This window comes from Alligator sinensis, unplaced genomic scaffold (genome assembly GCF_000455745.1).
Source record: "Alligator sinensis unplaced genomic scaffold, ASM45574v1 scaffold288_1, whole genome shotgun sequence".
In the NCBI taxonomy this organism is placed as follows: Eukaryota; Metazoa; Chordata; order Crocodylia; family Alligatoridae; genus Alligator; species Alligator sinensis.
This window is the reverse complement of record NW_005841876.1, coordinates 4,380,279-4,396,448: the sequence shown is the minus strand read 5'-3', so window position 1 is coordinate 4,396,448 and position 16,170 is coordinate 4,380,279. Positions and strand designations below refer to the sequence as shown.

Here is a 16,170-nt window from a genome sequence, read left to right as displayed (position 1 = left end):
CAGCCCCCACCATCAGGCAGGTAGTGCGGAGGCCTCAGTGGCTACCTATCTCACCGAGGATGTGGAGCCGCTGCACAGCAACCCCTTGGCCTATTGGGCAACCCCAGCCAGATGTGGCAGGATCTGGCCAAAGTTGCCCAGGAACACCTGTCCTGTCCACCAACCAATGTTCCGAGCAAAAGGGTGTTCAGCATTGCTGAGGATGTTGTGACACCCCATCACAATTACTTGGATCCTGGTTTGGTGAAGCAGCTGATGTTCCTCAAGGTGAACCTCCTGCTGCTGTGGTGCCCCAAACTCCACCTGCAGACGGAGTGCCACCCTCCTCACTCCACACCCATTTCCATTTTATTTTTTTAAACCATTTAATGCCCCACTCTCTGAGCTGGAGGCTGCACTCACTGCATCACCAACCAGCAGGGGAAGAACATGTCCATGCTGAGCTACCATGCCAGGACGAAGTTGGAGGTATGGGCTGGGGCAATGGGGAAGGAGGCTGCCCTAGGTCCTGGGCATTACCACTAAAAACTGCATCCTGCCAGGTTTGGTGAGGCCTGGTGGGACTGCTGGCGGCGCGGCAGCCCCATGACATGCCAGGACCAAGGATCCCTATGCCTATGCAGGGGGTCGGACTCGATGATCTATTGAGGTCCCTTCTGACCCTAACATCTATGAATCTATGAATCCCCGTGGTGAAAGGTGGGTAGGAGGCGCCATAACCTCCAGCCACCACACGCATTCACACAGTCCTAGCTGGGGCAAGCCCAGACCCATCATGTCTTTGACAGGCCTGAGGCTTGCTAGTTGCAGTGGAGTTGTGAAGCTCCAGGTGAGCTCAGCTTAGGTGCCTGGGATGTCAGCTTTTGAGTTGAAAAACCTTTTGTCAGGCTGAGGAATCCCCTGCAGTTGGTATGTATGTATGCTCTTCCTGGATGGAAGGAATAGTAAAGAAGCCAGAGGCTCGCATGCAATGCAGGCAAGAAAGCCAGTCAGTGAAAATGGAAATAGAGATGTCAGGGGATGACAGAGGCAGGCAAAAGTGGAGAGGTACCTGGGGAGTCAGATGTCCAACACACTACAACCTGCCTGACATCTGACTCCCCAGGTACCTCTGCACTTTTACCTGCTACATCCCCCTTCCCCACTACCCTGGCCTGTCTCTCTCACCCCCTGATGCCTCCATTTCCACTTTGACTGACTGGCTTTCTTGCCTGCATTGCATGCCAGACTCTGGCTCCTTTACTATTCCTTCCATCCAGGAAGAGCACACACACCAACTGCAAGTGCTTCTTCAGCCTGACAAAGGGTTTTTCAACCCAAAAGCTTGCTAAGATATATTTCTCTAACTATTCAGTTGGTCTACTAAAAAATACCAGGTTGACCCAAATAACCTTGTCTGCCAGTGCCATGTCCTTAGACCAACACCCCTAGCACCAGTCCCCGGTTAGCTGACTGGAAGGATGCAGGGCCCTGGGCACATCTAAGCCCCAGGGCTGGGGCTGGCAGGGAGAGTTCTCTGGCAGTTACTGAAGAAGCTCCTGCAGGAAAGGAAAGAAAGGCTCTAGTCCGTGACAGTTTGGCTGCCTGAGATGCTAGTGCTACTGTGCTGCAGTGCACTGCTTACCTGCTGTTATTTAAAGTGGTGGACCAAGCTGAGGCTGAAGGGGAGGAGGAGGCCTCATTGGGGCATGTTACTGTGTTGTGTAGAGGCTCCAGCACCAGTGAGGGCGTGCCTTCACACACACGTCACGAGTTTTGCTTGTCAGCAGCCTGAGGTACAGCTTCCCAAAAACCCCTGCATTTATCTCCATGAAACTTGGCAGGCTTCATGACCTCAGAAGGGGCTACCATCCCTGCAATTTTTATCCAAATCAGCTAAAACATGACAAAGTTATAGGTATTTCAGTGATTCCCCATTATAGTCTATAGTCAAATCTCTCCGAATCAGTGCCGAATCTTCCAAAGCAGATCCGGCTGAATCGATTTGGGACAGTGATCAGAATCAAATCATTGCCCTCTGAATCCAAATTGAATGCTTCCCTATTCACACAGGCCTAATAAATAGTACATACATAACATTAAGTAAGGCACTCTATTCCCATGCAAAGTAGAATGTCAGCTTGCCAGTTAGCACTTTGGTACAGTGAAAATTTTTAAAGTCATTAACAGACCACTTTGTGAAGTACATAGATTTCATAGACATTAAGGCTGGAAGGAACCTTGCGAGATCATCGGGTCCAGCCCCCTGCCCAAGGGGCAGGAAGTCAGCTAGGGTTAGATCACCCCAGCAAGATAAGCATCCAAGCATTTCTTAAACGTATCCAGAGGAGGTGCACCGCTTCTGGGGGAAATCTATTCCAGACTCTAGAGACTAGGACTTTAAAGAAGTTTTTCCTTATGTCCAGTCTAAAACAGTCTGTGACCGATAGACTTTGTCTTCCCTTAGGGTGCTCTGGTGAACAGATTTTCTCCCAGGTCCTGATGCACACCCCTTATATACTTACAGACTGCCACTAAGTCACCCCTGAGCCTTCACTCCTCCAAGCTGAATGTGCATCTACAGATCCAGTTGAGTTTCCTGCTTCAAATTTGTCAGTTGTAAGAAGTTTTTGGACCTAAGCTTGAGTATTACTGTATTCTGCTACAAGCTCTACTCACCTTGGCAAAACTTCAAACAAGAGACCCTCTCTTTCAGTAATAAGAAGCTTCTCAGTCCCAATTAAAATAACTGTTTTCAGTGTTAAGTATGAGGTGACGGGGAAATGCTACTTCATTCCTTTCCCCTTTTTTTTGCTCCCTCCTGAAGAACAAGCTTAAGGTTGTGGTTGATGCATGATGTAAAACCAGCAGTGTAAATTTGGCCTTCATAACACTTGAAGGGCTTCTGTTTACCACCATGTAATCTGAATTCAGACTTATTAGTTTTGGCTTGAGATATTTTATTATCCAAACTTGGTTTTGTCCTCTGTGCAATACCACAGAATCGAAGAATCACAGAGAAGTAGGGCTGGAAGGGATCTCCAGAGGTCATCAGGTCCAACCCCTGCCTGAGCTAGGATCATCCCTGTCCAAACCATCATACACAATCCTACTCTAAAGCAAGGGTGGGAAATTATTTGGGCTGAAGGGCCACACAAGGGAGTTCTGATGAGCTGTTGCGGGCCAGTTCAGCACTCCCCCTAGCCCTCCCAACTCACCAAAACTCCCTATGGGCCACTGAGCGCGTGGCAAGCAGTGTTTGGGAGCTGAACGGGCAAGTGAGGCTGAGATCACAGGGCTGAGTCATGGAGCGGTAACAGACTGGGGCCAGGGCAAGCTGCGATACACTCCCTGCATGACCCTGCCCTGCAGAGGGGGGTGGGGGCAATGTGTATAGGGTGTTGGAGAGGGAAGCCCTGGGCATTAGGTCCCAGGAGACAACCAGGAGTGAGGAGAGGAAGGGGGAGCAGGGGACACCTGCAGCAGAGCTTGCCTAGGTGGTACAGTCTACAGCTGCCCCCATGGTGTTCCACATGGGGGCAAGCCCCACCAGCTCCCACCCAGAGCATCTCGCACTGTGCTCCCACCCGTGACAGCCTGCCTGGCCCCAGCTCAACCAGCATGCACAGCTTCCAGAAGGGCTGTTCCTGGTGCAGCTGCAGCCAGCCAGGTGCTGCTCTTCTCCCCTTGCCTCTAGCTGCAGGTCCTCCTCCTACTCCTGCCCCTGTTGCATCAGTCTGAGTGGAAAGGAGGAGGTGAGGGGGTAGGAAGTTTCAGTCAGGGGGCTCTGCCTCAGCTCACAGGGCTCCAGCTTCCTCCCACCTGCTCTGTCTACTCAGCATGATGAGTAGCCATCTGCATGTGGGTAGACAGAATGAGTAGAAGGGAGCCAGGAGCTGGAGCTGAAGCCATGCACACTGGGGCAGGAGCCGACCAGCTGAAGCTTTACCCCAGCCTGCCTGCCCGGAGTGGCACAGCAGGGACAGGAGGAAAAGCCACCACTGGAGGCAAGGGAAGCAAAGCAGCACCTGGCCAGCGGCAGCCACACTGGAAACAGTCCTGCCGAAATCTGCGCACACTGGCTGGGGACTGGGTCAGTAGGTCTGTTCTGTTCCCCTCCCCTCCAATAGTGGCTGGTCTTCCTGCTCTTGCCTCTGCTGCGCCACTCTGGGCAGACCAGGGGAAACTTCAGCCAGGCAGCTTCTGCCCTAGTACACCCAGCTCTAACTCCTGGCCACCTGCCACCCACTCTACCTACCTATAGGTGGCTGCTCATTGTGTTGGGTGAGCAGAGCAAGAAGACAGCTGGAAGCTGGAGCCAGAGCCCCATGTGTTGGGGCAGGAGCTGCCTGGCTGAAACTCCCACCCCTGCTTGCAGCTGCACAACAGAGGCAGGAGAAGGAGCCACAGCTGTAGGCAAAAGGAACAGAGCAGCCCTCAGCAGCTCCTACCCCAGCACATGGGGCTCTGGCTCCAGCTCCCATCTGTCTTCCACTTCCTCTGCCCACCCTACACAATAAGCAGCCACCTATGGGCAGGTGGAATGGGTGGAAGGTGGCCAGGGAACATCCCCACAGGTGGAAGGTGGCATTGAGAACAGCCCTGCAGGAACCTGTAAATACTACTGAGGCCTGGGCTGGCTGGAGCACAGTGTGTGCTGCCTCAGCAGGAGTGGTTGGGATGTGGCCCCAGGTGGAACAGTATGAAGGCAGCCACGGGCCAGATCCAGTCAACTGGCAGGCTGAATCCAGCCTATGGGCTCTACTTTGCCCGCTCCTGATCTAAACTCTACATAAGACTACCATCAACCCTGACAACCATAAACCAGGGGTGTTAAACTCACCCCCACCTCCTCCCTCCCTGGACCAGATCTGGAACTTGGAGGTTAGATTTTGATGCAGCAGTGACCACTGCATGTCTTGAATGCTCAGACTTGGCATATGGGACGTACATTTGACACCTTTGCCATAAACTGTACCAAAAATCCCATGACAGTTTTATACCTTACACAAAACAAATCCTAACAGGATGTTTGATAGGTTCGATTACTCTTCAATTTTGTTTGTTTTTTAATTATAATTACACACAGTTTAATGTATATTTAAAATCATAAACGAAAGTCAAAATTGCACATTAAACTACCTGATCACTGCAGCAGTGAAGTCTGAAAATATAAGGCTGTAGAAAATACTAGAAAACCCCAAATCCAATCAAGCCATGTTCCCCTACAGAATAAAATCATTAAGTTGTAGCTAAATTTACTACAAAATCTAGCTTAGCAGTTAGGTTTTGGCAAAAATGTTACCCCTGAATTATCCGTGCAACTGATAAACTACAGTTTATTTCTTTTTCAAGTAAAAAAAATTGTGCCATGAACCAACATCAGACTCTGTGGAAAAGTTTTCAAGGCTTTAAAAGTTGCTACACAGTCCACTTCTGACTTGTTCAGAAAATTCAACATTGAGTGCCTTTCAACCAGGTACAGAAACAAAGCCTGTACCTTCTCCCTCCCATATAAATTTTAACAAACCTTAGTACAAAAGTTTTAACATAGAACACATTTAAACATGGGCTCAGGGTCTTACTTGTTCTCCCAAGTCTCTGCTTGTAAAGACGCTCCTCCAGCTGGAACCTCTACAGTTCTACCGTCCTGCTCTTTAACCCCAAGACCTCAGTTCTCTTAGACTCCTCCAAACAATCTCCTAATCTAACAGGCACCTCTATGGTCTATGTTACATTTGGGGTCAAAGTAACACAAAGTAAGGAAGCCCTGTATTTTTTTCAGGTTGACATCATACTCCTCCTTACCCTACACATCTGAACTACAACATTTTTTCCAGTCTAGGCACTATCCAGGGCTGAGAAAACAATAGTTTGTTAACCATAGAGCAGCTTCAAAAGCTGTTCTAATTAAAGAGCCTGGAGTGCCTCCTGTATCAGCATCCCACGCTTCAAAATGGCAGCAGGGGTGCTTATCTAAAGTTTCTTGAACAAGCTTTAAAGTACCCCCACTGCCATTTTGAACTGCAGGGATGCCGATACACAAGACACAGATGCTGGCTGGAGCACGGTGACTACCACACTCCAGCAGACTCTATTAAAGTTTGCTCCAGTGCACTGTAATTATAGCACATAGGAGTAACCTCCCAGCTCATGTATAGGCACCCTCAGAGATTCCCTCCCTTTATGGCAGCTACAATCATGTGCCATACTAAGTCTGTCAAATCTGTCTTTCAGTTCTGAGGGAATGAGGAAATAAAGCCTTCAACAATAGGCTTTCCTGCCCTCTTCATGAGACTGTGGTCTCACTCTTTTTGCGCTCATATTCTCAAAGAGTCAAAACAAAGAAAGGCATATGATATGGACTTACTTCAGTAAACCACTTGATACAGCATCATATGGGAAATTCATTAAAAAGAGAAGAGAAGGATTAGTACAAGAACTGTAAGATGCGAGGAACTGGCTTGAATGGAAATGATGAAGTTTTGGGCTGAAACGGGGAACTATGTGGAGTTCCTTCAATGACTGTTCTTTCACCTTGGCACAAAAAATAGTGGTGTACCACTGAAATAAGATGATGAAATGCGGTTAAGAGGCTCATCAATACAAAGGCAGACCAGAAAATTTAAGAAGAATGGAATAGCCCTGAACACCAGAGTAATAGAAAAGGGCTGAAATTCAACAAAGCACGAAGTCAGATACTTATAGTCTCTGCTACAAACTAGACCTCATCAGTTGGAAGTCACTGAAGAGGAGAAAATCTTGGGCGTGTGAAATGATCACAGGATAACTATAAGCCACCACAAGATTTATCCAAGCGAGGTATTTCCAGCAGAACTTGGGAAGTATTGATGACATTATACAAGTTACTGATAAGACATCACCTGGAATTTTTTGTACCAATCTGGTCACTGATGTTTAAGAAAGATGATGAGGTCAAACTGGAACAGGTGCAGAGAGTCATGAGGATAGATCAGGGAAATGGAGAGCCTATCTGAACAAGAGGAAACCTGTTTAACCTCACTCCCCTCAGCCTTTGTTTTGCTGTAATTTTTAAATAAAGAGATCAGGAGATGAATATCAGGAGGTAAAATAGTACAAGAACAAACGGGTGTGAATTGGATGTGAATAAATTTAGGCTGGAAAAAAGAAAGCTCAGAAAAGCGCAGTTCCTAAAACCTTCCAATTGAAGCAGTGGGGGCAAATGATTTAACCAGTTTTAAGACAGAGTTTGTAAATGGGATTATCGGTTGTGGTTAATGCAGTAGCAGGGGAGTGGGGTCAGTGACTCAAGATTCCTTCCAATCTCAGGTTCTCATGCTTCTTTCCTAGCTTCTCTTGCCTTTCCTAGGTCAAATGTTTAACCCAACTCCAAAACTGATATATTGTTCTTGGATTTTAACCATATAATCAAGCTGAAATAGAATTCTCTTTTATAGGCCATAAGGCAGAGACACGTTTGCATCACAGAAATAAAACAGGGTACTCAAACAGCAGAACTGTTATCTAAAAAGGTCTAGAAATTTTCTATTAAGAACATTATCTTTGACAAACTAGGACAAATCCTCAGGATAACTGATGACCAAGCACTGTTGTAGTCATACCAGTTACAAGCCTCCCTTAAATAGGCAAAGACACTTTAAATTATTTGCCCTTAAACACTTTCCCCAGCTGTTAAGATACACTGATGCAAATTGTATCTATCATCTTTGCCTGTACAGTGGTACAGCTACATTCATAACTGACCAGGAAATGCCAAAGCTACTATTAAACATCACACAAATTGGAATCCACAATAAATTTGCAAAGTTAGTCTGTTAAAGTATAACAGTGAGATTAAGAAAAACCTAATAAAAGCCATACTATAAAGACAGTTGCCAAGCCCATTATTGCCAGTAATACACTTAGATATAACTATGGCCAAAAAATGGAAGAAGTCTTTCTGAAAATATGTTCTTACCTTTTCCAGGACTAAGATTTTGGTCTATAAACACCTTAAGTTCTCCATTGGCTTCAATGAGTCCAGCCTATAAAAAGAAAATAAGTTCAATTTACACGTACAATACCTACAGACAGCTATAAATTCTTTTGTGTTCATTAATAGTTAGAACAAATTACCCCAGAAAACTACAACATAAAACTGGAACTAAATAACCATAGTATCACAAAATTAGTAAGGTATGAAAAGCACAAAAATAAAGTTTAGAAAAAGATCAGTTATTCAAAATATCCAAAAAACAAATAAGCATGCTGATTATATTGGTGATATAACCAATTTTGCAGATGGTGCTACAAACCCTGCATACAAACTGGATGTACATGCAGCATGCACACGGCCAACCTGGAAGCTTGGAGAGTGGCACCCGGCTGGTAAGTCTGTTGGGGGCCAAGGGGTGCAGGCAGGGAAGGGGCATGGGGGGCGCAGATTGACACCCCTGCGGTGAGGGAGGGAGTGGGGCTGGGGCAGGCGCTGCACAGCCATGGCAGGGTACGGGACAGCTGCATGGCTCACCTAGGGGATATGGGGGGAGGGCCGATCCCACCGTTATGTACGCCCCCGGGGGACTTATGGGGAGGGTTTCCCCAGATTTGCACGCAGGGTTACGGCAGGCTCTTCCCAGTGGGGGGTTGGGCCAGGACTGCACTCTAAGCAGGCAGCGGCAGCACTGTGAGAGGGTCTACAGAGGGGCCTACAGTGAATTTTGGGGTGGCTACAGCCAAACCCAGAGCCCCACCCCAGTGCTGCTGCCACACACCCCAAACACAACCCTGGCCCAGCCCCCCCCGCCGGGAAGAGCCCAGTGCTGCCCTTGGCCCCAGCCCACAGCAGCAGCCTGCCCTCATTCCACACACAGATCTGGGGAACACGCCCCTCCATGGCTTCCCTGGGGGTGTGCATAGTGACAGGACCCACCCCCCGCACCGTGCCCCCCAGACGAGGTTCTCATGGCTCTGTCCCACACCCCACCCCAGCTGAGCAGCACCTCTTGGTGCCCCTTCGCTTCGATGCCCGGAGCAGTCACCCCACTTGCCCCTCGCCTTGCTACGGTACTGCTGATGAAGTAAGCTGCTGCTTACAAAAGTTTATGCATCACTGATTTTGTTAGCCTATAAGGTGCAGATCTACCCTGCTTTCTGTCTGTCTGTGCACTAAGAAGACATAAGGGGGGGAAGAGTACAGGGGAGGAGGTACAGAATTCAGATATAACAACTGAGAAGAATAGAAACCACAGTCTACTACAAAACAAACAAAAAATGAAGAGAAGCCAGAAAAGGAAAGCAAACTTAACTAAAAGCAAGAAAGATGTAGTCAATCAAATATAAAAACCTCAAAAACTAACAAACAGTATTACAACAAAACACAGAACACAAGGATGTGGAACTATTTTAATCCTTTAAATTGCAGGAAATGTGACAGCCCCATTTATGTTTAATCCTAGCTCTGAGTTTATACCACCACATGACCTTGACTTGCTGCCACTGCTCCCAAAACTGCTCCCCTGGACTCTCTGCCACCTCCAGATTCTTCTAGCCACTGGCAGAATCACCTCTGGACTCCTCACTGCCACCAGTCTCACCATCACCACCAGACCCCTCACCACTGAGATAGTGGTCATAGTAGCCATCTTTGTGGCCCAGACTATCTATTTAGTCTATAAGGAGCCCTGCAATACGGATCCATCCCAGGGCCCCAGATGAGTTTCACACCCCTGATATAAATGGATAAAATGTGACCATTAGCATTACAAGAAGAAGAGATAAACAAGGAGATAGTCTAATCCTACAAATCTAAATGAACGATTCAAGAGAAATTTCGAGACAAAGATCAGAACAAACTTGGAATAAGAGACAGCTTGTCCCTATGAATGATCACCTAGGGCAGGGGTCGTCAACCAGGGGTACACGTACCCCTGGGGGTACTTGGCCCAGGGGGTACACGTGGTGACAAGGGGAAGGGACACGCAGCAGCAGTGTGGAATGGTGAATGGCGGCAGCCGCTGTGTGAGCTCCTCGCCCCCTGCTGCTGCCATTCACCACTCCGCAGCGCTGCCACACATCGTTACCCCGCTGTCCACCATTCACCACTCCGCATGCTGCTTCCCCATCCCCCGCCGCCGCCATTCACCACTCCACACTGCCACTGCTGCTTCCCCATGCTGCTGGTTTCCCTCCCTCCCATCTGGAAGGGCATACACTCCAAAAGGGGTACATTCCTTAAAAGACTGAAAACCCCTGACCTAGGGAAGTCCAGCCCTAAAGTGCTCAAAAGTCACCTTCTCCTAGATAAAGCAATGGCAACTAGAAAGACAGCCTTCAGACTTAAATGATGAGAACATTTTGATAGAGTTTCAAAAGGAAGTTCCATGAATCTCTTCAGAGGACATTAAGGTCCCAGGCAGCAGTAGACTATTTGACCAGTCAGATAAAAAAGGCCTTTCCAAATTTTCAGTATCAACAGATGACAGAAGACTAAGTGCAACTGAACAGGCAAATAGCAAGGCAATACTGTTGCAAGGTGGTCCTTAAGTACTTGAATGAAAAGTCAGATTTTTTAATATGGCCAATACTCAAGGATCTATAATACTGGAGCCTACCCTGATTCTAAGCTATACTGGGCTTAGAATCTATAAAAAAAAAAAAAAAAAAAAATCTTCCATTTTTGGAAAAAAAAGGATTTATTGATGGTTTCCTGCTCTGTATCAGGTTCTTTTAGACCAGTGTTTCCCCAACCAGTGTGCAGGGGCACAGAAGTGTGCCATCAGAAATTAACTACTGTGCTGTGGAATTTTGCCATGTCAATGAGCTATAACGAGCTAGAATAGGTATGAGGATGGGGAATGCCTTAACAGGCGTGCCACGGAAAATTTTTATTAAATGCAAGCGTGCCTTGGGCTGGAAAAGGTTGGAAAACACTGGTTCTGCAGTAGCTAACACCTATGCTAGCAGACTGCCATTCAGCCCCAAAGTAGATATCTGACTAGTGACATGAAATCAGATAAGAGTGTATGGGAGATGAACAACTGACTGAATGAATATCTCTGCAAAGTTTCTCAGCCAAAACTGCACTGACATGAAGATGATCAGGACCTAGGGGTGCTCAACCTCCAGCCCACGGGCCAAATGCAGCCCATGGAGCCATCACATCTGGTTTACGAGTCTCCCCACAGGATAAGAAATACTGCTACCCTCCCGTCTACTAAATTCCCAAACCTCAAGCTCCATACAGTTGGTTGGAGCCAGGCCATGCCCCCTTCCCCCTGCTGAGCTGGGGCCAGCCTGTGCTTCACCTCACCATAAGGCAGGGCCAGACCCCTCCCCCCGCCCCCCAAACTTCGTGACAAAGGGCCACATCCCTTTTCCCCCCATGGGGCCTGGCTGTGGCCATGCCATGCTCCCTTTCTCCCCATGGGGCCAGGCCACTCCCTCACGGCGCTCCCAGGTCATGGCGCTCTGGTTTAAAATCACTGCAATATGGTAATCACTCATCTGTTCAGGAAGTGTCCCAATGTTTTCTTTTGACAAAACCATACTTCCCTTTTTACATAGTACATCACTGACCCCCTGTAAATTAGGATCTACAGTGCAGAATTATGGAAATAGGTAGGGATTGCCATGCAGGCTAGGCTGTTGGCTCTGAATTCCAGGACACTTATGTGAAGTCCCATACCCTTCGAGGACTGAGTCCTTTGCATCTGTAGATAATCTAACTTGGCTGTCCAATATATTCTTGAAATATCTGCTATTAAGGTACTACCAGAGAAGACACTGGTACGAGCTTCCCTCATACATTTATGGAGTCCAGCCAGTAACTCGGTTGTGTGGTGAAAAGGGTCAGTGTTAGCTCATGACATCCAATCTCTCACTAGAAAACAGAATGATATGAGCTATTCTACAGCTACTGACACACTTGCTGATTCCTGACATTACCTCAAATTCATGGTGGTAACATTGTTCTCTATCACCATGCCTCTTTAGGGTCAAAACTAGCTAACGGTTTTTGAGAGACAGGTTACATACATCCATACTAACATCCACCTAGCTCCTACAAGTACCCACCATTTGCAGAGAAGAACCTGACTCCCCACATTCCCATCAAACCTGCTGCCTCAGAGTATGTTGGGTGTAAGACAAAATGAAAAAGAAAATGTTGTGGAGTAAAAGAGTCCTTCTTAGTAGGGAATCAGCCTGTTTATTCTGAAAATAAAATAGTGCCACTAATGCCAATGTCAGTACCAGTTCTCCCTTTCTGTATGTCATGCACAGAATCTATTATAACCCACATAAACTCTGTGAGCAGGTAACGAGGAGCAAAACTGTGGGTGGGTAACAGGGGCACAAGCCCCAGGCACCAATTTAGAGGGGTGTGAGAGAACAGAACAGGCTCCCCAGGGTGCAGAACCTTTTCTGCAGGGAGGGAGGTGGGTTAGTGACTTAACTACAAAAGATATGGGGACCTAGCAGGTAAAAAAAAGCAGCAGAGCACACACTTCCCAACTTGCCACTATTTTTACTAGGATCTGCCTCTAATCAATTCTTTATCAACATAAGGGTAGGTGCAGATGGGCTGTCACCACCCTAAACACTTTGTGAGAACTCTCATTGCCATGGGCAGTACAAATGATAGTATCTTGTACAGATAACAATTAGACTATATACACTGCAAATATGAGGTACTTCCTGTAGGAAGTGAATGGCTATAGAAGTACGTAACCTATATATCAGAAGGCAAATACTTTCTTCTTTATTCGTCTTTGGGTATTTGAGTCAGGTATACGGCTAAGGAAGTATGCAACTTAAGACATCAAAAGCCACAAGCCAGCTTTGAACTTAAGATGAAATAACAGGTTAGTGTTACCATCTTGAATGTGCAATTCAAGGAAAACTGAAGATTACAAAATTCTTTGAATTTTAGGAAAAGAACAGAATTCTAGAGATCTGAAGAAAGCAGCAGGTTGTGGACACTCAACGAGTTTTAATCTCACTGAAAAAAGCTGAGAGGGAAATGAAGGTCTTAACTGCTCTATCATTTATAGCCTCCAATGTGAGCACAAGGAGAGAGAGTGCACATGTGCAGCTCCATATACTGCTATCTAAAAGGCTGATCTTGTATACATTAAGTGCATGAACACAAGCAAAGGGATCCACATCAACATGTGCTCAAAGAACCGACAAGTTATTCCAGGCGGGGTGCCCAAAACTCTGGTTGAAGTAAACAAACTGTCAAAATGTGCCAAGTAACTTGCAAGATGTAGGCATAATGATAAAGAACGTGAAAGTAAAATTATTAAACTTGTTCAACTTCTTGTAGGTATGACTACAAAATGTAATGTATATATATTCTATAAATAATGGTCAAGTCTCAGTGAAATCAATAAAAGCAAAAACTTGTATCACAACTGTCTTGGTAGGATCAGGGACCTATTAAAAAAAATCTAAGCCACAAAATTAAGCAGCGCAAGTTTAAAAATGATTGACATTTCTGACATTCCAATGTTAAAATATTACTGCAAGTAACTTTATAGTTTGTTTTCCTGTTTTTAATATAAGTTGGGGTGGTAGTACCTTAAGGTGGCTTGACAATTCCCATTTTAGAGACCCAGTTTTAAATTGCATACAACTTTTCACAACTATTTGTACTGGAATAGTCCATGGAAGGAATTTGCTTCAAATTGATTTCTTGGAAAAATTTCAGCCATTTCTGTGAAGGAAGAGGGGGTTGCACGACCCAAGACACATGCAATCCTTGAAACATTTTCCTTGCTCTAGTGCCTCTGTGCTTTAGAATAGGAAGCTGAATTATAGTACGGGTGGTATCTGGTTCCAAGGCTGGGTCTTTTGTTGACCCTGTAAGAACTCCCACAATAAGTTACAGACCTTAAAAATCCAAATTTGTACATGGAAATTTGATAGTTTGTGGCCAAGACATTCAAAAGTTTCATCCATGCTGAGCAGGCTTAAGAACCTCACAGCTTCTGATCAGCAGGTATCCTGGTTTTCCATGATTAAATCAATCACAAATTCTCTGGTGAAAAAATTGCAAATTCTCTCATAAAATTCCTAAAATCCATGGTTAAAATTAAATGCCCCCCACAGCCCTGCTGGTGTCGCTCAGTCCCATACCCCTCCAACTCCCCAGGCCTGCTTGTGCCCCTTGCCCCCCACCCACAGCCCCTGCCCCCAGATCCTCCTGGAGGGGGCCCCCAGCTCCCAGGGCCATGTCCACACCCCCTGCTCCCAACAGAAGACAAAAGTTGCTACAGCAGGAGCACGAGGTGGCTCCCCCCCTGCCTGCTGTGGGCTCGGGCGGGGCCGACTCCTGGCAGTGTGCACTCCCAGGGGGTAGGGGGGGCCCACGCCCCCCAGATCTGTTTGGGGGGTGGGGGCAGGACGGGTGTGCGCTGCAGGCTCATGCTCCCCACCCTGCTGTCCTCCCCCAGGCCTTCTGGAGTTCACCGTGTACAACCAGGCACAGCAGCACAGCGAAAGCTGGCTGCTGCTGTGAGCTCCGTGCTTCTCTGGCCACCTGCAGGCAGGGGCAACAGTGAGGGGCACAATCCTGCACTGCTCTCGTGCACACAGAGGAAGTGAGGCCAGGACAGCACGGAGCTTGCAGCGACAGGCAGCTTTCATGCATGGCCCCGCTGTGCCCTGCTGCACCAGTTGCACATGCTGCATTTGGGAGGGCTTGGGGGAGGGCAATAGGGCAGGGAGTTGGCTGGGCACTCGGGGGGGGCCTGCAGCCTCCCCGCTTCTGGCCGGAGTGCCGCTTTTCTAAAGTGTCAGGACGCTGGAGCCAGGCAGGGCAGCCACTGAGGGGGCTGGGAGAGTGGGTGGAGAATGGAGTCTCTTTGATTCAGAGATTCGGCTGATTTAGTAGCAGCCAAATCTCCGAATCAGATTCGGTCACCGAATCAAAACAGCACCCGAAGCTTCACACAGCCCTAGTATATGTACCACAGGTTGGGAACCGCTGGCCTAGAATTTTAGCTGTGATGCAATGACCTGATCTCTTCTGTGTGTGCAGCTCCCTTGTTAGTTTTGTCAAGAAATGTCTCAGATAACTTCAAAGATTTTTTTAAATAAAAACTGTGAGGCTTACTGAAGCCCAATTTCTACAAGGTCATAATAATAAGCATTCCCTAAAAAAGAACCCAAGATCACAATGGCTCTTTGACCTTTGCTCTTGTCAACAATTCTTGAAATATAACTTATTGGTAGACCTGGGACTCCAAAAAGGACAAGCCAGCAGGACAGTAGTAGCAAATACCATTTCCAACAAGAGTTCTCAGTGCTTGCTATCCTATACCTGAACAAAATGAGTGTTTATTCTCCAGCCAATTCTTAAAAGCTATCAGTTCAACATCATCTGTACTAATACTATTTTATCAGTTATTGCTCAACAAGATTTTCATAGATTCACAGATGTTAGGGTCAGAAGGGACCTCAGTAGGTCATCAAGTCCAATCCCCTGCCCTGGGCACCATAAGACGTCGAGTGGGTAAGGTAACTAGTAGGGTGAAAGTGCTAGACTTTAGGAAAGCTTATATCAATGAACTCAGGCAATTAGTCAAGGACGCACTGCAGAGTAGGAGTTTTGAAGTGATGGGAGCCCAAGAAGGGTGGCTGTGCCTTAAGGAAATGATCCTTTGGGCACAAAGCAAGACGATCCCCGAGCGAGTCAAAAGGGGGAAAGGGGCCAGGAGGCTTCCCTGGCTGACCAGAGAAATCCAGGGCAGCCTAAGGGCCAAAAGGGGAGCACATAAAAAGTGGAAACAGGGAGAGATCACCAAAGATGAATATACCTCCTCTGCTCGTGCTTGTAGGGAGGCAGTTAGACGGGCCAAAGCTGCCATGGAGCTGAGGATGGCAACCCAAGTAAAAGACAACAAGAAATTGTTTTTTAGATATATTGGGAGTAAAAGGAAGGCCCAGGGAGGAATAGGACCCCTGCTAAATGGGCAGAAACAATTGGTGACAGACAGAGGGGACAAGGCTGAACTCCTCAACGAGTTCGTTGCCTCAGTGTTCCTAAGCGAGAGCCATGACAAGTCTCTCACTGGGGTTGTAGAGAGGCAGCAGCAAGGCGCCAGACTACCATGCATAGACCCTGAGATGGTGCAGAGTCACTTGGAAGAACTGGATGCCTTTAAGTCGGCAGGCCCGGATGAGCTCCATCCAAGGGTGCTGAAG

The 16,170-nt window shown here is 47.2% G+C and overlaps 1 protein-coding gene across 3 annotated transcripts in view; it reads right to left on the bottom strand.

Annotated features, from left to right (window-relative positions):
* The window catches only part of TFDP1 (transcription factor Dp-1), a 76,059-nt gene that overhangs the window by 47,952 nt on the left and 11,937 nt on the right, over positions 1-16,170 (bottom strand). For all 3 annotated transcript variants that reach the window (XM_014527897.2, XM_006017259.3, XM_006017258.3), the window contains exon 3: positions 7,940-8,006. In XM_014527897.2, the coding sequence (XP_014383383.1) occupies positions 7,940-8,006 (67 nt within the window). The remainder of the gene's footprint in view (positions 1-7,939; positions 8,007-16,170) is intronic.